The sequence below is a fragment of the Neopelma chrysocephalum genome, unplaced genomic scaffold, assembly GCF_003984885.1.
Source record: "Neopelma chrysocephalum unplaced genomic scaffold, ASM398488v2 Primary Assembly neopelma1_84, whole genome shotgun sequence".
In the NCBI taxonomy this organism is placed as follows: Eukaryota; Metazoa; Chordata; class Aves; order Passeriformes; family Pipridae; genus Neopelma; species Neopelma chrysocephalum.
In genome coordinates this window covers 8,521,108-8,531,831 of record NW_020897746.1, presented here as the reverse complement: position 1 = coordinate 8,531,831, position 10,724 = coordinate 8,521,108, and the positions used below count along the sequence as shown (strand labels likewise).

The window sequence follows — 10,724 nt, the reverse complement described above, 5'->3', positions numbered from 1 at the left end:
ATAAATAGAACCAAAATGTGAAGAAATGGCCATCAAATGCAGTTATTTTTGTCTCAGAAAAGCCTTATATCACGGATTGCTAGAAGGTGGGAGGATATAAACGGAGAGTGTTGTTATGGCAGTTCTTCCTTATGGTGTTTTGGTTTTCATCCCTCTTTGCCTGGAACAGGTGGCTGCTGGTGTTTATACTTCAACTTTTGTGTGTGTAAAGCGTGAGGTACCCAGACATTCAGGTTGTTCCTCACCTGGCAAAGCCGGGCAGGTGAAAAACTCAGTGTCCACTGGGGGTATTGGATGTTTTTATCTGCCCTCTGCCCAGCACAGCCTCCCCTCAGCCACAGCACCCCGGGTGACCTTTGAGTCGGGTTACTGGCCCTGCTTGGAATTCGAAAAGATAACACTGTGGTAACTGTTTACAGACACGTATATGTAACATTTATAAACAGCAACGGGTAACAGCCTAAAAGAACTAGGAAGCATTTAATGATCAGTTACTGTGAGTCCAACTCGCCATGGTGAAGATCTGCATATCTGAGTCCTTCCAAGAGCGAAAGTCACAAGTGGGCGTGTGGCTTATCTAACATGAAGTATCAGTTATTAGTTAAAAGCCCAGGCTCCTCTTGACCCTGAGCTTTATGTGTGGAAGCCCTTTCAGGATTTTCACAAGCAGTTCACATGGACTATATATGGATTTATGAGAACTCGGGGGGCTGCACTGCGGGCGGAAGGTTCCAGGTCTGCCCTGTCAAAAACTGCAGGAGGAGCCAAGCGGCGTTTTAAACACGGAGGGCGGTCGAAAGGTTGCAATTATGGAGGGGGAAATCTCCATCTTCTCCACCTCCATCATCTCCTCCATCCCCGAACCCTCAGGCCGGGACCCCTCAGCGAGAACGAGGCTCCCGGGAGGGAGGGGGCGCTGCGGGCAGTGACGTCAGCGCAGGCACCGCCCCCGAGGGGAGGGGAACTTCCGGCCGCGAGCTCAAAGCCGGTCAGTCGGGCGAGACGAGGCCGCGCCTACGCGGAAGGGGGCGGGGCCTCGGGGCCGACTCGGGCCACTTACATAACGGCGGGGGCGGGGCCCACGCGTGCGTCACGCGCCGGCTCCCGGCAGCCCCCGCATCCCCCTATATAACCGGCGTCCGCGGGGCCGCGCGCCCACAGTGAGCGGCCCCCGCCAGCGGCGCCCGATCGTACACAACTCTTCGTCACCCGCTTTAAGTGACCGGGATCGCCTCGCCCACCGCCACCATCGCCATGCCCGGGTATTCCAGCGACAGGGACAGAGGGTGAGTCCGGGGGCCCGGCCGGCGCCAGCCGCCGCCAGCGTCCGGACTCTGAGCCCGCCCGTGGGGCTCCGGGGTTGTTTTTCAGCCGTTTAAGATGGCGGCGGGGCGAGGGTTGGGCCCCGAGCCCTTCCCTCAGCGCTCCCGCCGGGAGGGCCGGCGGGGGGAGGGGACCTGGCTTTTTTTAGGCCACCGAACGTGGGCGGCGGGGCAGTCTGGGCTCGGTCCCTCCACCTCAGCGCAGCCCCGCAGGTGTGAGACCGCTGAGGGGGGAGCGCGGGTGGGGGATTTTTTTTTTTTTTTTTTTTTTTTTTTTATGTCGGGGGGAAGAAGTAGTCGCCCCCCACTCCTCCGGGGACACCCCCCCGAACACAGATGGCCCCCGCAGAGCCCGGTTCACCCCGCCGGCAGCGGCGGGCGGGCGGGAGGTTTGTGGGTCAGTGGGTTGGCGGTGCCGGAGCCCCGGGGAGCGCTCGGCAGGGCGGTTCCCCTCGCTCCCTTCCCCCTCCCGAGGCTCGGGCTGTGGCCGGCAGGAGCCGGCCGGCTCCGCTTTGTGTTGTGTAAGCGGATGTTAATGGCCGGCCCCGCCATGCGGTGGCTGAGGGGAATCAAAATGCCGGCTGTGCTGCTGCTGCCTTTGTTCCTCCTCCTCCTCCCCCCGCCCAGCCCCGGCTCTAAAATGGCAGCGGCTGGAAAATGTGGCGTAGACAGAAATGAGAGACAAAGGAAACAGCGCTGGCAGGAAGCAGCGGCCGCTCGGGGAGCGCTGTGTTGTGCTGGGAAGGATCTCGCTCCCGGCGCCCGCCCGGCCAAAATTGGGAAGCTATCGGGGCGGGGGAGGGAGCCCCGCGCTCGGATCCAGCGCACGGCTCCGAACTGTGCCTCGGGGCGTTGGAGATCAGCGTGCTCCCGACACAGGGACCGAACCTAAAATTCTAATAAAACGTATGGCCCTATAAAACATCGTTGTTCAGAGAAGTGTCTTCTGGGATACAAAAAAAACGGTCTATGGCAAAGTTATCCCAGTGTTTCATAACTGCCCCTGCCCGCTTTTAGGAAAGGGAGTGTCACCGGGGTGGGAATCCATTTTGATCACGGGGTAATGCAAAGGTTTTATGGCCTTGCTTTGCCTGTTGTAACTTGCCTTTCGATTGCATTTTATGGAAAATGCAAAGATGTGTTACCTTAGCTTCTGAATAAGAATTGTAGCAAGGCAGGTTGTAGCATCTGCAGCTTAAAGTATGTTTTTTAAAGTTTCAGTATCTTAAAGTAGGTAGGGATTATACATCCAAATTGTAAAGTTATAGGGTGAACCACAAAAACGGTGTTTACCTTGTGTAAGAAGACCAAAATGTTTCTCTTGGATTCTACCTTACATTCTTTCTCCCTAGGTTTGGAGCCCCCCGTTTTGGAGGAAGTAGAGGTGGACCTCTGTCTGGAAAGAAATTTGGAAACCCTGGGGAAAAACTTACAAAAAAGAAATGGAATTTAGATGAGCTGCCCAAATTTGAGAAGAACTTCTATCAAGAACATCCTGATGTAGTTAGACGTACTCAGGTACGTACCTGATCTGACTCGAGCAAAAGTAAACAGAAAGTGCAAACACACTGAGGGTCATGAGGCCCGGTAGGCACACATGGACTAACTTAAAATATAACCTTGGTGTCCAAACTGATTTCCAATAATAGGCATTTTGTTTTGCAGCAAGAAGTTGAACAGTACAGAGCGAGCAAAGAGGTCACTGTTAGGGGCCATAACTGTCCAAAACCAATTATCAACTTTTATGAAGCTAACTTCCCTGGTAAGTGAAGACTAGCTTACTGTTTCACAGAACTTGTTGTTCTTCAGGCTGGATTAGGGCAACGTTTAAGTTAATATATTTCAATTTTCTCTTCAAGCAAATGTTATGGAAGTAATTCAGAGGCAGAACTTCACTGAACCAACTGCTATCCAAGCACAAGGTTGGCCTGTTGCATTGAGTGGATTGGATATGGTCGGAGTGGCACAGACTGGATCAGGGAAAACTCTCTCTGTAAGTTTTGATTGTAGCCTGGAATACTGCTGAATTTCAGCAGTGACAGTGTGGTTTGACTTAGTGCAGGCTGAACACTTCTGGCAGGAGACTGTAATGAGACTTTTCTTTCTTCCAAACAGTACTTACTGCCTGCCATTGTGCATATAAATCACCAGCCATTCCTGGAGCGAGGAGATGGACCCATTGTGAGTATTCCTAAATCAAAGGGGATCTTAACTTCTAGAGAATGTGACTGTGGTTTTTACAGTCCAAATTGTCCATGCTCATGAGAGTGCATAGCTGCATTGTGTTCTTGTACATGACTAAAGTGGTTCCCTGTTGTGTAGTCTTCCAAGAAGATTCTATAAGCTCTGATTGGATTGTCCATACAATAGTGTAGAACAGGGCTAGATGTTGCATTTTGGAAATTGCTGTCCCTTGGAAGCCAGGGACTTTCAGGTATCTTTGCACATGGCATAGGTCAGTGTTTGGTGGCAGTTGAGATGCCAGGTAACTCGGCTTGCTGGTTTGACCTCTTAAATCCAGTCATTTTGGCACTGAAGGAATATGTGACAAACTTTCCACTCAAAACTAGAGTCAGATTCCCACCTTTAACGGGTGTTGGACTAAAAGCTGGGCATGTTGTTTCCAGTGTCTTGTGCTGGCCCCGACCCGTGAGCTGGCCCAGCAGGTGCAGCAGGTGGCTGCTGAGTACAGCAGAGCGTGCCGCTTGAAGTCCACGTGTATCTATGGAGGTGCTCCAAAGGGACCACAAATCCGTGACCTGGAGAGAGGTATGGATCAGTCCTGGTGCACATCTGTCTGAGGTCATGTGAAAGCTGCTTCAGCTGACTGGACTGCTTGGTTTTAGGTGTGGAAATCTGCATTGCAACACCCGGAAGACTTATAGACTTCTTAGAAGCTGGAAAGACCAATCTCAGGAGGTGTACTTACCTTGTCCTTGATGAAGCTGACAGGATGCTTGACATGGGATTTGAACCTCAAATCAGAAAAATTGTGGATCAGATTAGAGTGAGTATAAATAATTCATGCATTTATCATTATTGCATAAACAAATGCCCCTGTGCTTATTAAAGCAAGGACAATGCAATTAACTTAATTAACTTTCTCAGGCTTGCCTGGATAGATTTTTTTTTTTTTGGTTTGGCATTTGACCCAACTATATGTTGATCTCGTACTGACCTAATCCTTCTCCAGCCTGACAGGCAGACTCTGATGTGGAGTGCCACATGGCCCAAGGAAGTGAGGCAGCTGGCTGAAGACTTCTTGAAAGAATACGTGCACATCAACATTGGTGCACTGGAACTCAGTGCAAACCACAACATTCTGCAGATTGTGGATGTGTGTCACGATGTAGAGAAAGATGACAAGTAAGCAGTGTGTGGGAGCAAAGCATTCAGTGTTTTCTGATGGTCAGTTTTAGTTTATGATCTGTGAAATGAATTTGTGTTGATGGATTTTTGATACCAGTCTGAGACCACTAAAAATCTACAAATCAGACTGTTTAAACTTGCACAGTACAAATCAATCTGAACTCTAACCGTCATCTCTTCATAACAGGCTTATTCGTTTGATGGAGGAGATCATGAGTGAGAAGGAAAACAAAACAATTGTTTTTGTGGAAACCAAAAGGCGTTGTGATGATCTTACCAGGAAGATGAGGAGAGATGGGTGAGTAACAGCTGGGACTTCACTGAGCCACCTTGATCAGCCTGAGTGGGCTCTTGATTCTTAACTGTGGTATCAGAACTGTCAAATAGGGACACTGGCTGTTAATTATAATGCTCAGATTAACTTTGCAATTTGCCAGTAGCCCTGTCTTTGACTACAGAACCCAGTGTGAAGGGATGGTCTTGGGTCAATCAAATTCTGTATTTTCAGGTGGCCAGCGATGGGTATTCATGGTGACAAAAGTCAGCAGGAGCGGGACTGGGTTCTAAATGGTGAGTATTTCAGCAATTTGTGCAGAGCATTCCTGCAAAGCATCTGCTGTGTGTTACTGAAGGAAGGGACTGATTCATTTCTTGTGTTGCAGAATTCAAACATGGGAAAGCACCAATCCTGATTGCTACAGATGTTGCATCCAGAGGTCTAGGTTAGTACAACTCGTAATGCCAGTTGCCCAAAGCTTTTAAAGAAAGTCTATTGCTTTCTTTAACCTCTGCATTTTTCTAAGTTTTCTTCACATAAAGGTGCAGTCTTTGTGGCAAGGCCTAGGCATGACAATCGGAGGACTCGAGGGGGATGGAGGACTAGTGGAAATGATCGGCTGGCTGCTTCCAGTCAAATAGAGAGGTGAAAGCTGAGAGCATTGTGTGCCAGTAATCTTCAAAAGGCAAAGATCATCCTTTAAACTACTACCCCATAAACTGTTCTCTCATGAAATAAGCAGTTTCATTCACAGTTCACTTTGCCCTGGTATTTCTCTTCTCTCCATGCTTTGCATGATTTGCCATGGTGCAGTACTGTTAGTTTTGTGCATACTGTTTGCTGTGATCTGTGGGTCTTTGAATTTCAGTGAGTTTTTTTGAAATGTTGAAGGACATAATTTTAAACTTCAATGTTCAATGAAATTTTTTTCAACCATGAAATGGAGAGAGCAGCTTTAAAACGTACTAAGCCTTGTGCAAATTGGTGAGTACTGGCACATGAAATCTGAGAATAAAAGTCCACCTCTCACTTTAACAAGTGGGGCAGGAAAGCAATGGCTTTTCAATGCCTTTGAAAGTCGGAGTTCCTCCACCTATACATAGTCGTCATGTCGAGACCTGCCAGAGAGAGACACATTCTCAAGTGAACCCTGGCTTCTTGGAAGCGCTTGCCTAGACGAGACACAGTGCATAAAAACAACTTGGTGACTTTGGGGGGACAGGTATGTTTTTCTTGCAGCTGCGGTTCAAAGGTCTTGGCAAGACGAGCAGTGTGGCCCATTTTTTTTTTGAGCTTCTAATGAGTGTGTATGTGAAGGACCTTGTATGTTTTTACTCTAAGGTCCTCAAATGAGCACATGAAGAGGCTGCTGTGAGATTTAGTGGCCCTACTGCAAGAAGCTTTCAGATGTCACTTGATGATTTGTAAAGGGGACTCTTGAGTTGGGAATGACAAGCAAATGCATACTCCTTATGGTAAGGTTTTGGCTCACAGGGTGGGTGATGAGACGGGATCAGACGGAGTGTGCATTACTTTCTCTTCCACAATACTCTTGCAGAAATGGATGATTCTAACACTGTTCTTTGCAGCCATTATTCCCTTTAAAATACTCTTGTCTAATGTTTATCTTCGATTTGGCTGTTGTGGTGTGCAAAACTTTGTACTTCGCCTTTTGCCACACTGCAACACTTTACAGATGTGGAAGATGTGAAATTTGTCATCAATTATGACTACCCTAACTCCTCAGAGGACTATATCCACCGAATTGGACGAACTGCCCGCAGTACCAAAACAGGCACAGCATACACATTCTTTACTCCTAACAATATTAAGCAAGTAAATGACCTCATCTCTGTGCTTCGGGAGGCTAATCAAGCCATCAACCCCAAATTGCTTCAGCTGATTGAAGACAGAGGGTCAGGTAAGTGCTGTTCTTGATCTCAGTGTGCGTAGCTTTCCTCTCAGAACAAAAAGGAAACTCAAATTCCACCTCCAGCCTCTCTCCAAAATGGATGGGGAAGGTGGTTTAGTTACCAGTTATGGTGACCTCAGAAGGTATTTACAAACAGCAATAACAAAAACCAACACCCAGATGCTCCCAGGTCTGGCTGTGGAGCACTTATGGCTAGTGCTGGCCAAAGAGGCACTTCTGATTTGGTCGGAAATAAAACACTTGAGGGCTCAGTTTTGTGGCCTTCTCTGCTATTGCTTGGAAAGGTGGATGGACGCAAGTGTCCTGCTGGCAAGGTGAAAGTGCCATTTTGCCTGGATGCCACCACTGGTGTTACGGGGGAGAGTGTGTGACTGTCCTCAGAGTAGATTTGCATTACTGGGCCAGAAAAGGAAACGTGATGAGCTGAACTGACACAGCCTCTGTAATCCATGTAACTGTCTTGTCTCTCTCACTAGGTCGCTCCCGAGGGGATCGCCGTGACAGATACTCTGCGGGCAAAAGGGGTGGATTTAGTAGCTTTAGAGAGAGGGAGAACTTTGAGAGAACCTATGGCGCGCTAGGCAAGAGAGACTTCGGAGCCAAAACTCAGAACGGGGCCTACAGTGCCCAGAGTTTCAGCAATGGAACTCCCTTTGGGAATGGCTTTGCAGCTGCAGGGATGCAGGCTGGCTTCAGGGCGGGCGGTAACCCCGCAGGAGCGTACCAGAACGGCTACGAGCAGCAGTACGGCTCCAACATTGCCAACATGCACAATGGCATGAACCAGCAGCAGTACGCCTACCCTGCCACTGGTGCTGCTCCTATGATAGGTTACCCCATGCCCACAAGTTATTCTCAATAACTTAGTGTAATTTAAATGTCTCAGTTTTTCATAATTGCTCTTTATATTGTGTGTTATCAAAACAGGATAGTTATTTAAGAAAATGGGAAACGCAGAAATGACTGCAGTGCAGCAGTAATTATGGTGCACTTTTTCGCTATTTAAGTTGAATATTTCTCTACATTCCTGAAACAATTTTTAGTTTTTTGTACTAGAAAATGCAGACAGTGTTTTCAAAGTAAATGTACAGTGATTTGAAATACAGTACCAGAAGGCAGTGCATGGCCTTCCAATAAAGATATTTGAAGACCGAATTTTCTTTCAGATGACAATTTTCTCAACATGTGCACAACTTTACATTAATGGAATGTCAAAATGTTTTTATATTAAATTCTAGAAAGGTTTCTCAACTGTGTCTGATTAAACATTTAAGCTTATACAAAAACCAGCCTTGCCTTGATTGGGCTAGATTGCTTAGCATGGCAGGCTCTGCTTCGATGGGGAAGAAGATATAGGCTGGCTTCTGAGAAAGTGTTGGAAACAGTGTTCTTCCTTGTCTCACTAGCATAGGGCCAGTTCTTGGAGAAGATCAAAACTCTGTAGTGGTGTTGCTAACGAGCTGCTACGAGCGTAGGAAGCTTCTGCAGCACAGTAACCGTCGCCTTCACACAAGCATATGTGCAGACCAGGCTTGAGTGTCGTGTACCCACAGCTGCCAGGCCTTGTGAGTTAGCATGCAGGCTTTTGAGCTTCAGAGAAACGGGAAGATCTTAGTATTAAAACTTCAAATTATACTTAAACTGGTATTGAGCAGTGATTTCTTTATGGAAGTGGGTGGAGGGAAGTGGGCTGTTCATCCATGAATGTGCTTCATGGATTTTTTTTTTTTAAAGACTTTTAATATGTGCAAATGACTCTAATCTCAAAGCACTGCCCATGCTGAGTGAAGCAACAGCGTTTCCTTGATGAGCAGAGCTGGAATAATACTTGATCCTGGGGTTAAAGTGCTTAATGCTTTCAAGTACAGTTATTAAAATTCCAGTTAATACTAACTTTCAGTTCCTTCCTCTCACTTGTTTACCAGTAACAATGATGAGTTTCAAGTTTAACAATGCTTAATTACAGCTTAATGTGTTCAAGTTGAGTCTAGAAGATTCTTTCTAGGTTACTTTAAACCCAAGTCAGACTATTTCTTTTACACTTAAGATCTTTTTTGCTTAGCCCTTGGTGATTGTTTCCCTCTGAGGCTCAGCTTGTAATGTTCTTTAACACAGCCTAATCTGCCTCATAATTGTTTCCTCCTTTTCTGTAGAGTTCTGTCACTTGATGACAGTATGCTGGTGTGAGAACTTCAGCTGGAGGCTTGAAACTACCACACTTGAGTTTAAAACTGTGGTTGGCAATGTGTTGCTTTGTTTTTTTAATTGGCTCTGCAACATTGCCTTTGCCCAGTGCCACCAGTGTCGAAAGATAAGGAAGTAGGTTACTTATCACTGAAGTATGACTTAATCCTTAAGTTTCCAGGTCAGTGACCTGAAACAAAATGCATTTGAAAGCTTCGTTTTAAAAACTTCGGTATAAAGGGTTTTTAGTATTAAAATAGTAAATTTACAGCTTGTGACTTAAAACTGACAGATTAGGGTCTTTAACATTGATGCAAAACCTAAACAGCCTCTTTCCACTTGTATTTTTTGCTTGTCAAATGACGATCATCTGGGGGAAGTGTCAGGTGGGCACTCATAACATTTGCACATAAAATGATGAAAAGAGATGAGCTCAATTAAACAGCTTTGCTACTCTGGTAGAATTGAGCTCATGGCAAATCTGCCTTAGATACAAAATGCCTTGCAATACTTTTCCACCCAGGAGCAGCAGCTCCTCCGGCTGACCCAGTGCCCTACTAATGCGTCTTTTCAGTCCTGGGCCCTGGGGTGGGGGCTGAGCAGGAGAACCGGCGCGGGGATTATCCCAGCCCGAGCCTTTCATGACTCCAGCCCGCAGAATGGTTCCCGTCTCACGCTCCTCCTCCTGGCGCCGCTACGAACTCGTGATGCAGCGACTATGGAAATTTCCACTGCGCTGCCTCTGCTCTGCCAGCGTGAACTCGAGAGCCCCGGGGAGCGAAGGGGCCTCACCCGCCCTCTTGGCAGGAGCCCCGCGCTCTGCCTTGATCTGCCTCAGGCCTGTGGCTGCCCCGGGGATGGGTTTTTCCCCTGGAATGTCCCCGGGCAGCTGCCCCGTGTTCCCATCACAGCAGGGTCTTTCTCACCCCACTGCCCCTTCTAGCCCCCTGGGAGCTCTGGACCTCCGTGTCTCAGAGGGGAAGGTGAGATGTGACCCCATGGCACCTGTGGCCTTGTTGCCGTTTTTAGGTGCTCTCTAAACACAGACACATAGTCCAGTTTAGTAAGAAGATGTCATTTATTCTGCGCAGGGCGCAATGTGGGACATCTTTTTACAGTAAAATTTACACCAACCCTTCTACCTGCTACATATGCTTTGCCTACCCAACGCATGTTTATTTGTGTGATCTTGAATGCTCAAAACACAAAGTTCTATATTACACAACTCCTATTATAAGTTACCCGAGGACATTAGCTACGTTAACAAAAGGCGAGGAAGTCCAGCTTGAAGACACCAATTCCTTTTGTTGAAGCTATCCAACGGCACCATAACGTTTACAAAAGGTGCGAAGATTCCGGCTGGGCACAGATAATGAACTTTGAGGACACCCTTGAGCTCGGCCCAGGGTCGCGTCCAAGGTCGGGTCTAAGGTCGGGGGTCCCGGCGGGGCGGGCCCTGGCGGTGCCCTCGCGCATGCGCAGCCGCCATGCCCCCGCCGTGAGGGAGCGGGAAGATGGCGCTGGGCGCCCGCCAGAGCCGGCGCTGGTGCGGCCGCGCCGCGCTGGTGCGGCCCGAGCCGGGGCGGCGGCGCGTTCCGGGGCGGGCGGAGCCGCCGGGGTGCTCAGCGCGGCCCTACGC

At 48.2% G+C, this 10,724-nt stretch overlaps 2 protein-coding genes across 3 annotated transcripts in view; both read left to right on the top strand.

Moving 5' to 3' along the window:
• Positions 1-1,141: 1,141 nt before the first annotated feature.
• Positions 1,142-8,542, top strand: DDX5 (DEAD-box helicase 5). Of its 2 annotated transcripts, none has more exons than XM_027692013.1 (13): positions 1,142-1,262; positions 2,675-2,840; positions 2,988-3,084; positions 3,182-3,315; positions 3,438-3,503; positions 3,950-4,091; positions 4,169-4,329; positions 4,516-4,688; positions 4,879-4,989; positions 5,200-5,261; positions 5,354-5,413; positions 6,665-6,889; positions 7,378-8,542. In XM_027692013.1, exons 1-13 carry the CDS (start codon positions 1,255-1,257, stop codon positions 7,761-7,763), a joined length of 1,791 nt encoding a protein of 596 aa, XP_027547814.1. In that variant the 5' UTR covers positions 1,142-1,254; the 3' UTR covers positions 7,764-8,542. The 2 variants fall into 2 exon arrangements, with proteins under 2 accessions (XP_027547814.1, XP_027547813.1); XM_027692012.1 differs by having other exon boundaries at positions 1,144-1,286.
• Positions 8,543-9,744: 1,202 nt separating this feature from the next.
• Positions 9,745-10,724, top strand: part of POLG2 (DNA polymerase gamma 2, accessory subunit) — a 21,096-nt gene continuing 20,116 nt past the window's right edge. The window contains exons 1-2 of the mRNA XM_027691848.1: positions 9,745-10,068; positions 10,455-10,650. Coding sequence (XP_027547649.1) covers positions 9,745-10,068; positions 10,455-10,650 — 520 coding nt within the window. The remainder of the gene's footprint in view (positions 10,069-10,454; positions 10,651-10,724) is intronic.

What these genes read in the sequence shown, in the direction of transcription:
- DDX5 (XM_027692012.1), top strand. Translation starts at nt 1,255, where the DNA reads ATGCCCGGGTATTCCAGCGACAGGGACAGAGG. An exon ending in AGGAAGATGAGGAGAGATGG is followed by an intron (nt 4,990 to 5,199) that starts GTGAGTAACAGC and finishes CTGTATTTTCAG; the next exon opens with GTGGCCAGCGATGGGTATTC. An exon ending in GATTGAAGACAGAGGGTCAG is followed by an intron (nt 6,890 to 7,377) that starts GTAAGTGCTGTT and finishes CTCTCTCACTAG; the next exon opens with GTCGCTCCCGAGGGGATCGC.